At 37.5% G+C, this 21,078-nt stretch overlaps 1 protein-coding gene across 6 annotated transcripts in view; it reads left to right on the top strand.

Moving 5' to 3' along the window:
• The window catches only part of Lrch3 (leucine rich repeats and calponin homology domain containing 3), a 100,504-nt gene that overhangs the window by 22,056 nt on the left and 57,370 nt on the right, over window positions 1–21,078 (top strand). For all 6 annotated transcript variants that reach the window (XM_005071547.4, XM_005071546.4, XM_040750893.1 and 3 more), the window contains exons 2-4: window positions 12,791–12,935; window positions 14,461–14,587; window positions 17,619–17,724. In XM_005071547.4, coding sequence (XP_005071604.1) covers window positions 12,791–12,935; window positions 14,461–14,587; window positions 17,619–17,724 — 378 coding nt within the window. The remainder of the gene's footprint in view (window positions 1–12,790; window positions 12,936–14,460; window positions 14,588–17,618; window positions 17,725–21,078) is intronic.

The following is a 21,078-nucleotide window of genomic DNA, read 5'->3' as shown; positions in this document are numbered from 1 at the left end:
AAGGATTAGGTTTTTGATTTTAGTTTGACTGGTGGTACTGTTTACATGCTGGGTTTTACAGCCTGAATGGCACTTTCATAATGGAGTCAATTGTGCTAACGTCTGAGGTCTGAGGTACATTGTAGTCTCAGGAATGAGTAGCAGGAGAGTTAGTAGCTCAAGGTTGTCCTCGGCTACATAGCTTGGACTGAATAAAAAGATAGTGTACTTCTTGTGAGGTTGCCACTGATAAAGCACCCATGTTCGTTCAAGTAACCTGTAAACAAAAAGACTTGATCAGCAGTATTCAAAAGTTAAAAAAAAAATTAACCTTGAACTTTGGAGGCCCAGCTACTTGTCACATAATTCTTTCTTTTTAAACAATATAAAGCCATACTTTATGTATAGCAGTATAGTTTAAAATAGCATTATAGCCAGGTATGGTGACACATGCCTTTAATTCCAGCACTCTTTAAGTTCAAGGCCAGCCCAGTTTACACATTAAGTCCAGGCCAGCCAGGGCTACTTAATAAGACCATATCTCAATAACAAACAAACAAACAAACAACAACAAAAGCCTTAAAAAACCCACTATAATAGAATGATTTTATAGTTTTAAACAGAAGAAAAACCCAGGAGTGGGGGAATTACTAGTATGAAATTCTTCAAGAATTAATAAAATATTATATCTAAAAATCTTTCAAAACAAATTTTTAAAAAATCATTTTTCAAAGTGGGTCCATGAGACGAATGTCATATCTGATTCTATTGCACCAATAGTCAGTAGAATAAAAAAGAAAGCCCAGCTTTTATATTCACTGTTATAAAGGAATAGTACATGTTGGAGTCTTTGGAATGCAAAAGTGGTTCTTGCTCCTTTAGTGCACAGAAAGATGAACTCACATATCTACCATGAAACAACCAAGTTGAAAGTAGAAAAAATATTAGCTTTATATCTTTCTTCATGAGTCATGTGGCCTTTTGCCTGCCTTCCATCCTTTCTCATCACCTAGTATAACCCTCTCTTGGTTACACTCATGCTTATACCTGTTTACATAGATACATATATACATTATAGGCAAGGTTACATATGAGAGAAAAATGCAGTTTTGTTTTTTTCTGGGTTTGAGCCACCTCACTTACTATTATACTCCCAGGTTCATTTGTTTCCTGAAGATTTCATGATACCATTTTTCTATTCAACTGAATAACATTCCATTTTTATATGTGTCACATTTGCATTATCCATTCATCTGTTGATGGATTTGTAAGCTAGTTTCATTCTTTGCTATTGTGAATAGAGCATCCATAAACATGGATATGCAGATACCTTTGTGATAGGATATAGGGTTCTTTGTGTATATGCCAGGAGTGATATATGGTGGTTCTCTTTTTAACTTCAAATATTTTTTTAAGAAACAGATTTCATGGCATATATTTCTGGCCCCTCTAAATTGTACCCAACCCCTCTAGCACAGTGCTACAGCTTATATGCTCCTTGGATGATTTGGCCAGACAACCTTTGGTAGCTCCTCTGCATCATAACTTCTATTAGCTGGTTCTAAAGTCATTGCCAGATATTGGAGGTTTGGATATACCAGAGCTCTACTTCTAAGAGTATCAATTTCTAGTTTGCTTTTCTATTACTGTTTAGTGGCATAAATCAACAGTAACTTAGTTAATTCTACAGCTTCTTTAAGGGCTAATAGCTGCACCCCTCCTGTCCACCAAAGTGTACCTTGCCATAGGTTTCTGTTACACAGGGCAAGAAGATCGCTGATTCCAGATCCAGAGTAAGGATGTTTGTTAGCAAATGTTTAAAAAAAAAGCAACAACAAAACAAACAAACAAACAAAAACACACCAGAAAGATACGGGAACTAACTTGAAGAGGAGTTCCAGGAGTCAGACATGGAACAGTACGAGCACCAAAATGAACAAGGCTTACAAAGTAGGTTATATAGACAAGTAAAATGAAAAGTTATACAACCATAAAGATGATGGACTAGTAGATAGATTGTTTGGATGTCTTTAAATTGGAAAAGGGATACCATAAATTAAAAACATTTTAGCCAGTATGTTTTCACACACCTGTAACTCCAGCACTGGGGAGGCAGAGCCATCTCTGAGCTCAGGGCCAGGTAGGGATACAAATTAAGTAAGATCTTCTCTCAAAACTAAACCAAACCATTAGTGCTTCAGATGTAATGTTAAAGTTCAAAGTCATATAGGCAAATATTCCTAAAGAACCTTTTTTTTTTTTTTTTTTTTTTTTTTTTGGTTTTTACGAGACAGGGTTTCTCTGTATTGTTTTGGAGGCTGTCGGTCCAGCCTGGCCTCGAACTCACAGAGATTCGCCTGCCTCTGCCTCCTGAGTGCTGGGATTAAAGGCATGCGCCACCACTGCCCGGCCCTAAAGAACCTTTTTATGGTTGTAAACCATTTCATCTTTTGGTTTAATTTTGTCACTTGTTTGTACATAAGTTCATTCAGTTACTGTATTTTTATTTTTCAGCTGATACCTAAAATAAAGCAATTTACATACTTGTGGGATACCATGTGATATTTTAATACATTGTATAATGTTTAACTTAGGGAAACTTATTACCTTAAGCATCTTTGTGGTAAGAAAGTCATGTTGCTTTCTTCTTTTGAGCTGTCCTGTACATTTCTGTTGTCGGTAGTCTTCCGAATCTGCAGTAGCCCCCCAGAACATCGTCTTCTATCTAGCTTGTAACCTACTGAACACCTTCTCTCTACTCTTCTGTTCCCCTCCGCTCTTTAGCTTCAGGTAACCATCATTCTATTCTCAACTTCTGTGAGATCAACTGTTCTGTCTTAGCTATGAGTGAGATCACGAAGTACTTGCCTTAACATAGTGGTCTCTGATTATCTCCATATTGTTGATGAGTGATAGAATCTCATCTTCTTTGTAGCTGAATAGTATTGTGGTTGTATATGTCCCAAATGTTTTTATACATTAATTAACCAGTGAACATGTAGGTTGTCTACTCCCCTCCCCACTTTTGTGAATACTAGCAATAAACTTGGAAATACAGGGTTAGATTTGATGCATTTTTATCTTGATGCTTGTTTGGAAATAAGTGACTCTCTCTGTCCAAGGGATCTTCCTACTTCAGCCTCCTGAGAGAAAGTCATGTTTTAAATCTAGATTATATAGTATTTCTTCAAACAACAATAACAACAACAAAAGTAAAGGCATAGTTGTATCTTCTCCTCGTCAGTATTTCAGTTAAATGTGTTGTAGCCTTATATAGATGGTGCTCTAAAGAGAAAGGATAGACTGACTTTTTTTTTGAGTCTGCAATTTAAAACAATCATATTATTTTTTCTGTGTATTGGTGTTTCATGTATGTGTGTATGTGTGCAAGGAGAGGGTGTCAGATACCTCGGATTGGAGTTACAGGAAGTTGTGAGCTGCGATGAGAATATTGGGAATTGAACCCAGGGTCCATGGAAGAACAGCCAGAGCTTTTAACTGCTAAGCCATCTCTCCAGCTCTATACTATTTTTGTTTCAAACATTCACTGTTTTTTATTGAGCACCTGTTACGTTCTTTCTGACAAGTATATAGTATACAGAACCAGACAATACAGTCTTTTCTCTCAAAACACACATTTACTGTGTGACTTGATGACTGCATAAATAATAATACATGTTTCAAAATAACTAGCAGATGGGCTGGAGAGATGGCTCAGCCGTTAAAGGCTAGGCTCACAACCAAAAATATCTTTATACTAAAATAACTAGCAGATTTCTCACCTTAAAAAAGAAAGGTAAGCAAGACAATGCATATGATAATGAGCTTAACAGACATTCCAGGATATACTGTGGATCAAAACACATTGTACCTCATACACATGTACAATTGTAATCTGTCTATCAAAAATAATACTACTAATAAAAATTTGTCGTGTGGATCTGAAGTGACTGTCCTTATGCTCTTGAAGATTTTTTTTAAACTATTGTTTAGGGTTTTTTCCCTTTAATTATTTAAAAACAAAATGAATACTTTTGAAATGAGTTTAATGTTGATGGTGTGATTTTTGTAAGTAAAATAATCAGGACTCTGATTGCAAAAGATTAAAGCATTTTTCACTGAAATATTTTTAATATGTTTTAATTTAAACAGAATTACATCATTCCCCTTCCTCCTTCTAGACCCTCCCAGCTACTCTCCCTCAAACCCCTCTTATGTCCCCCTCCAATCTTGTTAGCCTCTTTTTCTTTGATTATTATTATTATTATTATATACATGTGTATGTAAGTACATGTATGTACAAAGATACACAAGTATATAAATACAACCTGCTGAGTCCGTTTTTGTTGGTGGTGTGTATGTGGTTTCAGGGCTGCCTACTCTGCTTTGGACAACCAATAAGAGGCTCAGTCCTAGGAGAGGGTAAATTCTTCTTCCAGCAGTCATTAATATCCTCTAGTTCTTTGTCTGTGGGTGGGACACCATGAAAATGTCTCCCTTCCATGTTAACTTGTTTATTGATACCATTGTTCTGATCTTGTTTATGTATCCATTTCTAGGAAAGACTTTCACAGTAGACTATCTGGTATCCTGGCTCTTATAATCTTTCTTTCCCTCTTCAGAGATGTTCCCTGAGCATAGATGCAGGAGCTGTGATATAGATGTCTATTGGGGCAGGCTCACCATGGTTTGTTGATCCCTTCCTTGTCTAGTTGTTGCTTCTCTGATGGTCTCCTTTGATGAGAAGTGGTACCTACACTAATCTGTGGATATAAGGATAGACTTAGAGTGTAGTAAGCCATACTGGTCTAGCACAGTGGCAGTAGTAGACTTTTCTAAAGTCTGTGACCTCACTAACCCTTTGAGGCTGGCTAGGTTTCCAGTATCAGGTCTAATTTCCCTTCTGTGAGTGGGCCTTGTGTCCAACTAGACTACTGTTGGTTGCTACCAGTGTGCTCCCCACTAGAATCAGGCATTAGAAACCTCCATTTGGATAGTTGGTCAGGGTAGTCCAAGTGACTTCCAAAATAATAAAGATTATCAATATAGCCCTTGGTGGTTGAGAGTGAGCCCTATTACTGAAGATACTGAACACAGGATTTCAGATCTGACCTGAAAACCTTTTTCCTGTGATCTAGATCCATAGGTCTAGAAAATACCATGCATACTACCAAGAGAGAAGCAATTAAACAGTCCTACCCAGCTGCAATACCTGTGAACTAGGACAGTTACCAGTGCAGCAAAATATGCATAAAGGTGCAATAAGTGCTACTCACATGTCAATGGAAATATTTCTTTAAAAAACTTTTTAGACGCCCACAGCTAAACACTGAACTGAACTGGAACCCAGTTGCAGAGAGGGAGGAGTGATGAGCAAAGGGGTCAAGACTGGGCTGGTGAAACCCACAGAGACAGCTGACCTGAACAAGGGGGACCCCAGACTGATAGCTGGAAAACCAGCATAGGACTGATCCAGACCCCCTGAATTTGGGTGTCAGTAAGGATGCCTCGTCAGTCTATGGGGCCTCAGGTAGTAGATCAGTATTTATCCCTGGCATACACATGGATTTTGGGAGCCCATTCCACATGGAGGGATGCTCTCTCAGCCTGGACACATGGGGGAGGGCCTAGGCCCTGCCCTGGCTGATATGACAGACTTTGGAGATCCCCCCACGGAGAGCCTCACCCTTCCTGGGGAACGGAGTGGAGACTGGATAGGGGTTTGAGGGAGCTTGTGGGGGGAGGGGGAGGATGGGAGGGATAGAGAACCAGGAATGACATGTGAAGCAAGCTTGTTTCTAATTTAAATAAAAAAATTAGATTATAATTACATTATGTCCCCCTTCTTTTTCCTCCCCCCAACCCTCCTATGTATACTCCTTATGCAGTCTTTCAAATTCATGGACTCTTCTCTTTAATATTACATACATAGAGATGTGTGTACATGCATGACCTGTCAGTCTGTGTGTTACTTGTGTGTATGTTTTCAGGTGCTGGATAGCCAAGCAGTGTGCCCTTCCTTAGGAAGTCTGTGTCTCCTGCTCTCAGCTGTCTTTAGTTGCCTCTAGTCCTTTTTGTAGTCTTGAGCTTTCCTTGATCTGTGTAGCATGTGATTTGGTGGTGTTCAGGCCACATTTAGGCAGCCATGTTGGTAAGGCTTTATAAGTGTAACTTCTGCCATTACTAGGAGACACAATTTCACAGTAAACTTCCCATTCCTCTGTCTCTTAGAATCTTTCTGTCCTCCACAATTATCCCTGGGCCTTAGGTACAGGAGTTGTCTTACAGATATCTCAGTTGGAATTGGGTGTCACTTTGCACTTTGATCAGTTGTGGTTTTCTCTAATGATCTTTTGTCTGTCACAAAAAGAAGTTTCCTTGTTGAAGGATGAGGACCATACCTATCTAGCCAGACCCTGGAGAGGAAGCGAAATATTTCTTTTAATTAGTTGAAACTTTCATCTTCTCTAATGACCTTTTGTCTGTCACAAATAGAAGTTTCCTTGTTGAAGGATGAGGACCATACCTATCTAGCCAGACCCTGGAGAGGAAGCGAAATATTTCTTTTAATTAGTTGAAACTTTCATCTTTTCCCATGCCAAAAAAATGTTCTTATATTTGTATCAGGCCTAAATATGCCTTTTCTGCCTTGCTCAGCTGAATAAAATATCCAAAGACTGTGCCAAAGATTGGTGTAGTTGTTGGCTTATATCACTGTCATTAAACAAAAATGGCGTTTGGAAGACTAAGGCCACATTCAGGATGTGATACACAGAAGTAACTTAATAGCTTAATTACAAAGCTGTTTATGATCCAGACTGTGGCTTTTACAGCACTTGCCAATCTCAATTGGGCTTGCAGTCTGGAAAACAGCAGATGACTGGTTATATTGATAGTGAGAAGGAAACCTCAAAGATCTGTGTCATGGTATTGTGTATATATGTGAAATCCAGGGGCTTGTACTAGCCACACAAGGATACAGTAGCCTCTCTTTTATTAAACTTTACTGAAGGATAGGAAAACTATATGAAACATTTTAATGTAGCTCTTTAAATACTTTATGCTGAGGCAGGTGGATCTCTGTGAGTTTGAGACCAGCCTGATCTACTGAGTGAGTTCCAGGACAGGCTCCAAAACAATACAGAGAAACCCTGTCTCAAAAAACCCCCAACCCCCCCCCCAAAAAAACTAAATGCTTTATGCTTTGTAAAAGCAAAAATAGTGGATATGTTATTAATTCTTTGGGGTGGCTAGTGATCATAACAGCTTTTGGTGATCTATGATTTGGGAAGAACTTGATGTTTGTTCATTTTTTTTTTGATAAGTCAAATTTGGGGAGCATTTTTGCATTTTATTCTATTTGAAAAAAATTCTCCATGAGTCATTTGGTTTGACTCAGATTAGGCATAAGAAACAGTGATAGAGAAGATGAAGAGAAATTAATGGATTCAACATGCATGTGGACCAAGAAACTGGCATTTGCTGATAGGATTAGGTTTGGGAAAGAGAGAAGACTGTTCAGAAAGGTTTCAGAATTCTAACTAAAGTAACTACATAAAAAAAGACATCATTTGTTGAGACAGGGACTACCAGAAATACAACACATTAACAAATATATAATGTTTTAGCAGTGTTTCTGTGTAAAATTAGTCCTTAGTAGTTAAGAGATAGACATCTTTTGTAATCCCTGTGTTCAGGAATCTGAGGCAGGAGGATCTTAATAAATTCCAGGTCGGCCTGAGCAGGACTCTGTCTCAAAAACTAGAAATAAAACAATGTAAAAGCTAAGAAATCTTTTTCCCTTGTGGTGAAATAGGCAGTTATCAAGCATTCAACTTGACATACAGAATCAGACCATTTTCTATAAATGAAAATTTCCTGTAGCAGTTAAAATTTATTATCTGTCTTTATTTCCTCATTTTGAATCTTAATAAATCAGAAATATTAGTTAAGAATCTAGATCTGACATTTTGAACACAACTGAAATCATGATAGTAAAAAATAAAGAAAACATAAGACAATTCAAAGAACAATGAAGTTGCATCTGTCATGTGATTCTTTTGAATATCCAGCTATTATGGGTAATATTGTTAAATATAAACCATGTTTTTCAGTTAAAAGCCCTGTCAGATAAGGAGTATGGTATACAGTTCAAGGCCAGGCCAGGAGTTCAAGGCCTGCCTGGGTTATATGACACTGTATCTCAGAGGGGCGGGGGAGGGAGGGAGAGGGAGGGAGGGAGGAAGGGAGGGAGGGAGGGAGGGAGGGAGAGGGAGGGAGGGAGGGAGGGAGGGGGGACATCAGGTAGCAACAATAGTAAAAGAAAGCAATATATCCCTCTCTTCCAGCAGTTGATAGAAAAAAAAAACTGATAAAAATGATGGCAGGTATTGAATGAATATTACCAAATAGTGCAGAAGTCTTTTCAGACTCATAAAATGGTTATATAACTTGCCATTTTCTGAATCATAAGGAAATCTCAACAGATATCAAAGGATTAAAATCAGGTATATTCTTTTTTTTTTTTTCTTTTTCGAGACAGGGTTTCTCTGTGGCTGTCCTGGAACTCGCTCTGTAGACCAGGCTGGCCTCGAACTCACAGAGATCCACCTGCCTCTGCCTCCCAAGTGCTGGGATTAAAGGCGTGCGCCACCAACGCCCGGCTTGAAATCAGGTATATTCTTAAAAAATCAGATATAGTCTATTAAAGTTAGAAATCTTTAACAAAATATAACTAGAATGTCCTTATATGTTTGGCAATTAAGTAATATTTTAATAGAATGAGTAAAAAAATAGTGGAAATTATATCAATATCTTTAAAAATATCCTAATAAAACTCTAATACTATATTATTAAAGACTTATGAAATTAAAGCAAGAGTCATAGGATTTATAGCTTGTTTGTTTGTTTGTTTGTTTTGAGACAGGGTTTCTCTGTGTAGCCCTGGCTGACAAGTTTGCTCTGTAGACCAGGCTGGCCTGGAACTCACAGAGATCTCTCTGCTTCTGCCTTCTGAGTATACAACACCACCGCCTGACTTCTTTTTCTTAAAGACAGGGTCACACTATGTAGCTCTGGCTGGCTTGCTGGTCTAGAACTTTCTATATACTATAACTCCACAGAAATCTACTTGCCTATGCCTCCTGAGTGATTATAATTTCATTTTGTTGCGTTGTGATGTGTTGGTTTTTTTTTTTTTTTTTTTGAGAAAGGGTTTCTTTTTGTAACAGTCCTGGCTATTTTGTAACTCATTTTGTAGACCAGGCTGGCCTCAAACTCAGATCCTCCTGCCTCTGCCTCCCAAGTGCTGGGACTAAAGGTATGTGCCACCACTGCACAACTTGTTTTTCTTTTTTAAGGCAGGTGTCTTATACTGTATAGCTGTGGAACTTACTGTGCCTCTACCAAGATTAAAGGCATGCACCACTATGTCTAATCGAATTTGTAGCTTTAAGAGCATATAATTGCAAAGAAATAAGTAAAATTTAGTAGGCTAAGTATCTCAATGAATTGAAAAGAAAGCAAAACAGCATGACCCCTCCCGATAGATGAGAGGTGATAAAGAATAGACATGAACAAAATGGAAGCCATATATAGGATGGACAGGCTAACTAAGCAATAGTTAATGGTAGGGTGGGGTTGTAGCTAAGTGACAGAGTGCTTTTTTAGCTTATACAAGACTCTAGATCCAACCCCTGGCACTAAAGAAAGTCAGAAAATACTATGATGTTGTAAACTTCTGATATACTTGTTAAGAAAAAAAGAAGGCATAAATAACCAAAGCAAAAGAGTATAGTAGGGAAAGTCACTACAAATACTGTAAAATTTTAGACAGGATATTATGAATAACTTCATGCCAATAAAATAAAAATGTTAATAAAAATAGCAAACAGCTAGGCAAGCATGATGATAAAAATGCCTGTGGTTCCAGTGAGGATTGAGTCAGCCTGGACCACATAGCAAGATCTCATTCTAAATGAGTATAGAAGCAGAAAACAAAGCAAAAACAACAAACTTCTAAAACATGATTTAAAACTGATTCAAGAAAATATAAAGCCTAAATGATCTTAAAATACTAAAGAAACCCAACCAGTAGAATAATTCTTCAAGGAAGACTCTAACTTTAGATGACCTTGCCAGCAAATTCTAACAAGCTTTAAAAATAACAATAATAATTTGAAACCTACATAACCCTTTTCAGCTAGTAGAAAAAGAGGGAATGCCCCCAAACTAAATTGATGAGAATAGTACAATTTTGTCACACTCTGACAGTTAGAATTCATTCATAATGGCATATGATAAAACTTCGAACTGCACATTAACAAGCAGTATGGTATGAAGGATATACAATAGAGGTATGCTTGGTTACTTTCCTCATTGCTGCAGTGCTGACAAAAGAGGGCTTCTTTCGACTCACAGTTACAGGGGACAGCCAATCATGGTGCAGTCATGACAGCAGGTGCCTGAGCAGCTGGTCACATTGCATTCAGAATTGCAAAGGAGAGAAGAAAGATAAATGTTGGTCTTCAGCTCTTTTTCACTTGTTTATTACACCTGAGACCCCATCAGTAGTGCCACACCCACTCAGGGTGGGCCTTTTCTTTTTGTTAAACTTTTCTAGAAAGACCCTCATAGAGTACCCAGATGTGTTCTTTGTTGGTTCTAAATCTAACCAAGTTGGCAGTGAATATTAACCATCACATTTTACTTCAAGGTTATTATAAAAGTTCTTAACATTAGAAAATTAGTTTCACTCTATGTTAATAGAATGAAGGATTTATGAGGATAAAAATTCTACACAGAAAGAATAAAATGGTAGCATAATATAAAGTAAAAACTGGGAATTCCTCTCTTGGGTCCCCTTTTATTCCTAGGAGTTAGTATTTTCTCACTTGTTTTGTTTTGTTTTGTTTTTCAAGACAGGGTTTCTCTGTAGCTGTGGAGCCTGTCCTGGAGCTTGCTCTGTAGACCACCAGACAGGCCTCCAACTCACAGAGATCCGCCTGTCTCTGCCTCCCAAGTGCTAGGATTAAAGGTGTGCACCACCACTACCCAGCTCACATTTTCTTACCTTTACCCCCCCAAAAAAGGCTAATAAGGAAAATTCCTTATTAATGTAATAAAATATAAAAATCATATGATCATCTCAATAGAGGAAGAAAAAGTGTTAATAAATTTAACAACTATTAACCAATAAAAAGTCTCAGAAACTAAGAGGGTTTTCTTAATTTCATGGAATCAACAAAAAAAATATTGAAACTAGAAACAAAAGAGATACTGTTACTTTTTTTCAGCATTATGCTTAATGTTCTAACAAACAGCGTCTAACAAACAGGGTGAGGAAATTGCGTAAATAAATGGGAAGCACAGAAGAAGAAACAAAGGCTTCATTATTCATAGCCGTGTAAAGAGTTTGAAAGGATCTGCAGACAAGCCACTTGAACTAAACCTTTACCAAGGCTGTCAGATACAAAATAACATGACAATTATTTTACTTCTGTATGTGAGTAGCAAGTGGTTAGAAGTATGTCATTTATGGAATAATAGGATCTGGGAATATATCAGAATTCTTGTACAATCTCTGAGAAAAATTGTGAGGCTGTTCTTAGAAGTGTCAAAGCTCCATTGCCAAGGAGATTAGCCTTGCTTTTAGACTGAAGGTTCAGTGTCCTGAGGATTTTTTTCCCCACCTTGTTGGAATTGGGGTGATCTTGGGAAACTCAAAAAGCGTTCCTTTTTGAGATCTAACAAGTTCATTTTAAAATACAAAGACAAATGCAAAGGACCTAGAAGCCAAGGTAGCAGCTTGAGAACAGTACAGGAAGCAGGTGCAGCAGGACACGGGCATGTCCCTCTAGCTAACCGGGGAGGTAGAGGCAGGCATTCTTGAATGTTGGTCCTTGCCTTCCTTCTGCCTTGCTTGATTCAGAACCTCTTGGTTCTTTCCCCTTCTTATCAGACCCACACCTGATCCCCTAGAGCTGGAGTTACAGGCAGTTGTGATCTGCCCACTGTGGGTTCTGGGAACCAAATTCTGGTGGCCCTCTAGAAAAGCAGCAAGCATTCTTAACTACTGAGCCATTTCTCTAGCCCCTCAAGTACATTTTTATTGAGGTTCAGATTGTGTCACTAGGAGCAGAGAAGGTTCCTGAGTCTATTTTAGGAAAGGACTTTGGCTTCTTTGGTAAAGAGTAGGACAGTTGGACTGAGGAAATGGCTTAGAGGATAAAAGGTACATGCTGCCCAGACCTGACAAACTAATCTGAGTCCCAAGGTGGAAGGAGAGAACCTACTCTGGGCAGTTATCCTTGAGTCTCCATGAATATATCAGGGCATAGCTTCATTCTCTCTCTCTTTCTCGCTCTAGCTCTCTCTCTCTCTCTCTCTCTCTCTCTCTCTCTCTCTCTCTCTCTCTCTCTCTCTCTCTCTCTCTCTCTCCCTCTCCCCCTCCCTCCCTCATCTACTTGGGAGGTGGATTTTTGAGAATGGATCTACTTGTTTCTGATGTTATTGGTATTTGTTGATACAACTTTGATATAATGAGTGGCCAATGTCTTAGAATATGTGTTACTTATAAAGAATAATGATTTTATTTTTAATGTGTGTGGAAAGTAAAAAGGAAACATTTTCCAGCAACAATGTAAAGATGTATGTTTAATGGTTTATTCAGTTAATAAATATTTTAAAGTTTATGTTGAACCAGTTTCCACAATAGGAATTCTAGCGACTTCAAGTTACTATGAAGCATATTAATGAATTTCAGTAAGACAATTTCCAAAGAATTATTTTAAACTTTTCTATTTTCTTTTAGACTTGTCACGAAATCGCCTCTCAGAAATTCCTATGGAAGCGTGTCACTTTGTTTCTCTGGAAAGTCTTAACCTATACCAGAATTGTATTCGATATATCCCAGAGGCCATTCTGAATTTACAAGCTCTGACGTTCTTAAATATTAGGTAAGAATAGCATTCTTTCAGAAAAAGTGGTTTTATATGATCTTTAATTTTTCACCTCTCTGTCACTAAAATGTTTACAGTTATTTATGGTACCTGTTCACACCAGCAGTTTCTAGTATGTTCTTAGGATATAATGACAGTCTCTCCCACATTTCTCGTTTCTCCCTTTATTTTTAGCTTTGCATAATTAACAGGCCCTACTAGCCATTAGCTTAATATGCTTGTAGAAGTCTTGCAGCCATGGTTCTCCAGTTACATTTTCAAATTAGCTTCAAGTAAATACTAGATCTGATGGCCTGGGTGGGATACAGCTAAACTGGTAGAGCGTGGTATGCACAAGGCTCTAAATTCAGTCCCCAGAAAAACATACACAACATTGATGCTTTTGTTGTGTGTGCATAATGTGAGTGTTTGGGTTTCAAGACTGTAGGTTCAGTCCCCAGCAAAACACACACACACAATGTGAATGTCTGGGTTTATGCCATAATGCTCGTACAGAGGCAAAGGACGACTTTGTGGAATCAGTTCTCTACTTAGACTTTTATGTAGGTTCTAGAGATTGAATTCAGCTTGCCACTCTTGTAAAAAGTGCCTTTACCCACTGAGCCATCTTGTTGGACCTTGGAAGTGCCCAGTTTATATGCCTTAAAAAAATTCCATTCCTGAGGCTAACTTGAGTTCAATTCCCAGCATCCTAGTCAGGCAGCTCACAATTGCCTGTAATTGCAGCTTCAAAGGAATCTGATGCCCTCTCTGGCTTCTTTGAGTGCTGTACTCAATGTGCATAGACTCACCCCTCTTACATATGCATATATGCTTAATTAAAAATAAAAGTAAAACCGTAAAAATATAATTCATTCTGTTCAGATGTTTAATTCTAGCAGTTTTTAAAAATCATGTTAAAAATGACACTACTAGCCAGGCAGTGGTGGCTCATGCCTTTAGTCCCAGCACTCGGGAGGCAGAGGCAGACAGATCTCTGTGAGTTCGAGACCAGCCTGTTCTACAAGAGCTAGTTCCAGGGAGCCTCCAAAGCCATAGAGAAACCCTGTCTAGAAACCACCCCCCTCAAAAAAAAAATAAAAATAACACTACTTGAGAAATTTCTATGTAAATGTTAACTTTTCTTTCTTAATAAGCATGTGTAGGAATAGAATTATAATTGAATTAAAAAATTTTAAAGGTCCATAAACTATATCATTGAACAAAAAAGATCTTGAAAATGGGGAAAGACTTGACCCTAAAAGAATTATTATGGGATTAAATTTATAAAGTAAATTTTAGTTTGTTTTTATACTAATGGTAGATGTGCTTTATTATTTTATGTTTCTGATTTTCATTTTTTTAATAAATAAAAATTTGTGTTATCTGTTTAAATTTAGTCAGCTGGTAACTGATTAACCTGACAAGAACTCAAATCTAGGATCCTATTTGTTCCTTGTAAGACTTATTTTTGTATCTGAAATAACAAAGATGGAAACTTTTTCAACAGTGGTGTTTGACTGCTCTTTCTCTACTCATTTAGTCGGAACCAACTGTCAACATTGCCAGTACACTTGTGTAATTTACCATTGAAAGTCTTAATTGCTAGTAATAACAAATTGGTCTCACTTCCTGAAGAAATTGGACATCTCAGACATTTGACGGAACTTGTAAGTTAATATTTTATTTTTTGATTGTCCAACATTTCTGCAATCTTCTCTATGATAAAAATTAAATAATAAGATTGTTTTTAAAATAATTTTATAGCTTTGGCTTAAATATAATTAAGAAAATCTTCAATGTACAAGTCAATATCTCCACACAAAATGGGGAAATGTCATTGGTTATTTTCTAGCTAGCATTAAATGATTTCTGTGTTACTAAATTTTTGAGGCATAAGTTATAATGTAGTTGAGTTTTCAAATTAAAATTTTAATATCAATATTTTTATGATTTTTCTTACCCTTTATTGGTGTATGGACACTCCAAAAGTTACTTTGTTATTTGTATGTTTGTTTTTTCTTGCCATACACTTGGAATAACAGTTAATTGTAATTTGTTATTATGTTTTCTGAGATATATTAAACTTTACGTACTATTATTTGTGACTATACAAGAAACCATCTCTTAATTTTTTATGTTTTGAGTAGTTTAAGAGTCAGACTAGCTGGGCATTGGTGGCGCATGCCTTTAATCCCAGCACTCCAGAGGCAGAGGCAGGCGGATTTCTGTGAGTTCGAGACCAGCCTGGTCAACAGAGCGAGTTCTAGGCCAGTCTCCAAAGCCACAGAGAAACCCTGTCTCAACCCCCTCCCCAAAAAAGAGACTAGCTGGGTGGTGGTGGTGTACCCCTTTAATCCCAGCACTTGGGAGGCAGAGGCAGGTGAGTCTCTGTGAGTTCGAAGCCAACCTGGTCTACAGAGTGAGTTCTAGGACAGCCAGGGCTACACAAAGAAACCCTATCTAAGCCAAAAAAAAAAAAAAAAAAAAGTCAGACTATTTTTATCCCCATAATCATATTATCAGCTGGATTCTAATATTGTCTGCTGAGGCACCAGTACTCAGATGATGCAGTCTGCTGGAGGCTGTGTAACCATACAATTGGAAATCAGCCTGCTTGGACTAAAGCTATGTTTCATATGGCAATAAATAATCAAATGCAGCTGTGTCCATTGAGATTTAGAAGTACAGTTTGTGTTGTGTGTGTGGTTTATTGATAAAGATGGTTGTGAACAGAAAAAAATGGTATAAATCTAGTTGGACAAATTAGATTATTCATGGGGGGATTTAAATATAGCAGGTTTTTTGTTAAAAATTCACTGACATTAAATCTAGAGTTGGAATTTTGAGCTAGCTAGACCCTGGAAATAAAATCCAAAATGTATGTTTGGGGCATTCTGTAGAACCTGACTTGTTAGCACAAAGTAGGTATAACTTACACTCTGAAGTTCTTTTTTTTTTTTTTTTTTTTTGGTTTTTTTTTTTTTTCAAGACAGGGTTTCTCTGTATTGTTTTGGAGGCTGTCCTGGAACTCACTCTGTAGACCAGGCTGGCCTCGAACTCACAGAGATCCACCAGCCTCTGCCTCCCAAGTGCTGGGATTAAAGGCGTGCGCCACCAACGCCCGGCTCTGAAGTTCTTTTGTTTATTTTTTCTGTGATAGACAAAATATAAGCTTTTAATTTGTTTTTCATATGGTATAGTTTGATATATTCTTTTTTATTTCTTTTTTGAGAAAAGGTCTTTGTAGCCTATGCTGGCCTTGAACTCAGTCTCTACCTTAGTTTCCCAAAGTCTTCTTGTCAAATCATTTAAACTTGTAAGTACTTAGCAGATAGGGACATGTTGGAGGTGCTGCTTTTAGTTTTTTACAGGAGGTGCTAATTTGCCCTCCTTCCCTCCTCATTCAGGGAGCCTGACAGGGCGGGGTGAGTGACTTCAGAGCTGCTGCTTTCCTAGTGGTCTTTTCACTGCAAAGCAAATGACTTTCTGTCGACCCATTGCTTTCTGAGGGACACATCACACATTGCTAAGACCTCTACCACAGGCTCACTGTTCTTGCCTGTTCAATTTCTTTTACTATCCTTTCTAAATTTGTTGCTTAGAGCACTGGACTAATTTTTTATTCTACTTCAGTCATTAGTGAATAGGAAAGGTAAAAATTATATTCTTTTCTCTTTTGAGAAAAACAAAACAATGTCTGCCACCAGTGAGATGGATCAGCAGAGCAGGTAAAAGTGTGTGCAGCCAAGCCTGGCGGCCCGAGTTCAACCCCTGAGGCCCATTTGGTCCACAGAGAAAACCAAATAACTGTCCTCTGGCCTCCGCACACAACAATTCCCTCCCACTTCCTCTGATCCACAAATAAATAATAAATTAATAAAAAATTTGAAGCTGTCGGAAGCTTATTGAGGCTTATGATTGGAGCCTGGCTTTGTAAGTAGTGTATGAATTACCTTTTGTCACTCACGTGTAGGGGCTGAAGGATTCGTGTATAGGTTTTATAAGTTAGTCTGGCTGGCCTCAGAATTGTGGAATCCTGAATTTGTTAATCTTGGAAGCTGTAGCTAGCCACTTTATTCAAACCCATTAGAAACATCTCTTATGCAAGCTACCAGCAGGTTTCTGTATCATGTGTATTAGACTCAGCCTGACTGGATAATAACAGCCTGTTTTCCCATAGCCTTTGAGTTGTGTACATTTTATTATTTCCCTTTATATTTAATAGGACAAACATTAGAGCCATTGTCTGCATTTTAATTTTGTATTCTTGAACAGTCAAACTCATATTTTGAAAAATGATGACTTCTGTGAAATAATTTTCATCATTGTTTTATTTTTCTATTTTAATTAGAACAGTATAAAATAAAATACACCTTTTTCTGCTTTGGCTTTCACCAACATTTTCATTGGATCTGATATTCTAGTCCTTCTATTTATATCTTAAGCTATATCATTTTAATTTTAGAATTTTCTATAAACTTATATAAAATATAAAGAATTACTCAAATGCCTATAATTAAAATAAATTAAATGAGAGTACAAACTGTGAAGTATTCTTAGATACAGGATGGTAATATATATTTTTTATTACCAAGAAGGAATGTAGGTATTATCTTGCCTAATATCATTTTGTAAATATTTTAAAGCGAGCAGGTTTGTGATTAGAATAATCATAGCCTTTGTACTTTTTTGAAATAGGATGTGAGCTGCAATGAAATTCAAACTGTACCTTCCCAAATTGGTAATCTGGAAGCCTTGAGAGACTTTAATGTTAGAAGAAATCATCTAGTACGATTGCCTGAAGGTAAGAAATGATGAAATAATTCTTTTGTTGGTATTTACCTTTTTATTTTAAAGATATCTCTGATAGGCACCAGTCAAAAATCTGTATGAATTAAAGCCAGTGTTTGAGAACTGATATCTTACTTAGTTAGCATCATCTACTAGATAGTGCACTTTAGAAACTGTTCAGGGCTGAGCCTCATGGCATGGGCGTGCTGTCCCAGCTACTCAAGAAACTGACACAGGAAGATCACAGCATGAGCAACTGTGTGAAACCCTGTCTGAAAGTCAAAATTAAAGGGAGGAAAATCATGAGTCTCAGGCCAGCCTGGGCAATACAACAAGACTCTGTTTTCAGAAACAGAGAGAGAGTAGAAGAGGGTTGGAAATATAGTTCATTGGTAGAGCACTTGACTAGCACAGTCAAGGCTGGAGGTCTAGTCCTTAATACCAGCAAAACAACAAATACTTGAGAGAAAAGTATTGGTGATTCCAGTTTAGATGCTGTTGACTAATGAACTGTTGTAGTTGATCCTTCAAGGCAGTCTCATTGTGAATTTAACTAAGCATGACCATGGGCAGAAATATAGTATGCTTGATAGTATGGTGTGATGCTGAGTATTTCTACAGTTAGCCATGATTTATAAATGGATTTTGAAAATTAAGATCAATGGAGTTTGAGTTGAACTTAATTTTATCCCTTACTAGAAAATTCAAACAAGGTCTAATTAAGTATGTTTAGGTTATATGCAATAACAAATAATGTGAGAGACTTTAGTAGAAGGTAGGCTATCTTAGGTTGACTGTAAATTCTGACCTATGGATTTTAATGACAGAAATGATTAAACAAATTAAATGCCCATAATACAAATCTATTAAAGAAAAGGTTGCAAATGAAAATGAGGACCATTTTTAATTAAATTCAAACTACATTTGTTTAATTTAGGTATAGAAATTTCTTATATAAATGGACTTCCATGTCCCTATCACATGGTGCTACAATGATCAGCTCATGGTGATCTTTATTCATACACACACACCACACATGTTTCTCCACCCTACACCTCTAGATTAATTCAAAGCAAAGTCTAGTAAATAATTTATGACCATTTCAGAGTATATATTTAAAAATAAGGAATCAGTCTTCTGTGATGACATGTGCCCATAACCTCAACACTAGGGAGGTAGATACAGGAGGATCATGAGTATGATCTTGACTACTGAGAGACTGTGTCTCAAAACTAAAGAAGGAAAAATCAGCAGCAATAGAAAGAAAATCTTCAGAAATATTTTCATAACAATGATCTAGATTCTATAAGACAGAATTTACAATAAATGTTATTAACTAATGATGTTTTTGCTTTTACTATGAAGTCCAAACATTATTCCAATTTGATCTAGTGAAATGCTTAGTTGTTACATTTGACATTTTGGATCTGCAGCAAACACATTAGAAAATTGTTTTCTCAGTTTTATACACTTACCACCTTTATATACTTATCACCACATGCTACCCGGCATTCCACATGTTCTCACTGAACTTGTCGGGTAGCCTTCACATAGACACTATTTGCCTTCAGCTTTTCCTCCATTGTCTATTGCCATTTGCCACCAACTCAGCATGGGAACAGAAGCTCCCAGGAAGCAAGAATTATGACCTATGTCCTAATAACCCAACACATTCATTCATATTCTCTCTCTCTCTCTCTCTCTCTCTCTCTCTCTCTCTCTCTCTCTCTCTCTCTCTCTCTCTCTCTCTCTCTCCTCTCCCCCTCTGAGAATTAAACACAAGGCCTTGTGCATGTTAAGCAAGCTGCTATTGTTAAGCTATGCTTCCACTTTTCTTCTTCTTCTTCTTCTTCTTCTTCTTCTTCTTCTTCTTCTTCTTCTTCTTCTTCTTCTTCCTCTTCTTCCTCTTCCTCTTCCTCTTCTTCCTCCTTCACCTCCTCTTCTTCTTTTTCCTCTTCCTCCTCTTCCACTTCTTCTTCCTCCTCCTCTTCTTCTTCTTCTTTTTTAATTTTCATTTTGAAACAGAGTCCAACTTGCTTTGACTGTCCTGAAATTTTCTGTCCCCTGTCTTGACTCCTAAGTAGCTGGGATATCTACCACCTTACAATGCCAGATCCAAAATCCTTTCTAGGGCCATCGCTTTATTCTGGGCCTACTCACCATCTTCTAGGCTTGTTCATGGAGTAAGATCACTTATGAAAATACTGAAGTTTGGGGTTTTATACATTTGTTTGTTTGTTTTTTCCCTGAAGTAGACTTTCAGAGTGTAGCCTAGGCTAGCCTCAATTTCACAATCCTCCTGCCTCAGCCTTATGAATGCTGGGATGACAGGTTAGTGCCACCATACCTGGCAACATTAAGGTTTTGATGAAAATTGGGATTTTTCAGATGACAAATACAGTGAAATTATTTTATTATCTAATTTATCTCTTTTATAAATTATTTGAAATATAAATTAAACAGTTGTAAATGTTTAATTGCATGGTTTGTAATCAGCATGTTAACTAGCCTGAGATGACAAGAAGTTTATTTGAACATTAACTAGTAATCTGCGACATTGTATTTTGGTTGGTAACATATCTTTTGTTACATTGCCATTTTCATTTTTAAACTAATTTTAACTAATTATCATTCAAAAGATATTTAAAAGCTTAACTTAATTATAAATATTACTCACCTTTTCCATACCTTTTTCTCACCTTCCTCCAAATTCAAGTTTCAGTGGCCAGGAGCATTTTCATTAGCTTTGTTGGCTATTTCATCTGGAATTTCTTGACTTTTTAAATGGTGGTTTGGGGAGGAGAGCCTTTGTTTATTTTTGAGACATGATCTTAGTATATAGTTGCGGCTAGCCTGGAACTCACACCGTTATAGCTCAGGCTGGCCCTTCTGCTGGCAGTTCTCTTGCCTTAGCCTCCCAAGTGCTATGGGTACCGTGCTGCACCTAGCTGAAGGGTGTTAAAGCCTGGTAGCTGAAAGCATGATGCCATCTCTAATCCACTCCTCTGTGACCAGCCCCTTCAGTCTGGAAGACTGAAGCTCTCCTCTTTCATCTTGGTCACTGACCTTCTGTGATGATGGCTGCCATAGTATGGGCTAGCTCTGTATGCCATTCATTTAAGGGCACTCTGCAGACTTTTGTGTTGAGAATTGCTTGTTTGACCTTTCCCCCTGTTTTCTCATATTAATTTATTTGGGTGTGTGTATGCCTCGGACACAGTGCAAGTGTGTGGTCTGAATGGTCAGAAGAGGATTCAGTTCATTCCTTCTGTCATGGATTCCAGCGGTCAAACTCTTCTGATTTGGCAGCAGGCTTCTTTGCAGGGTTGTGTGTGTGTGTGGGGGGGTTGTTTGTTGGTTTTTAAGA

Source organism: Mesocricetus auratus, unplaced genomic scaffold (assembly GCF_017639785.1).
Source record: "Mesocricetus auratus isolate SY011 unplaced genomic scaffold, BCM_Maur_2.0 Super-Scaffold_100008, whole genome shotgun sequence".
Classification (NCBI taxonomy): Eukaryota; Metazoa; Chordata; class Mammalia; order Rodentia; family Cricetidae; genus Mesocricetus; species Mesocricetus auratus.
Note: the sequence above shows the minus strand (reverse complement) of the source record. Positions and strands in the feature narration are given on the sequence as shown.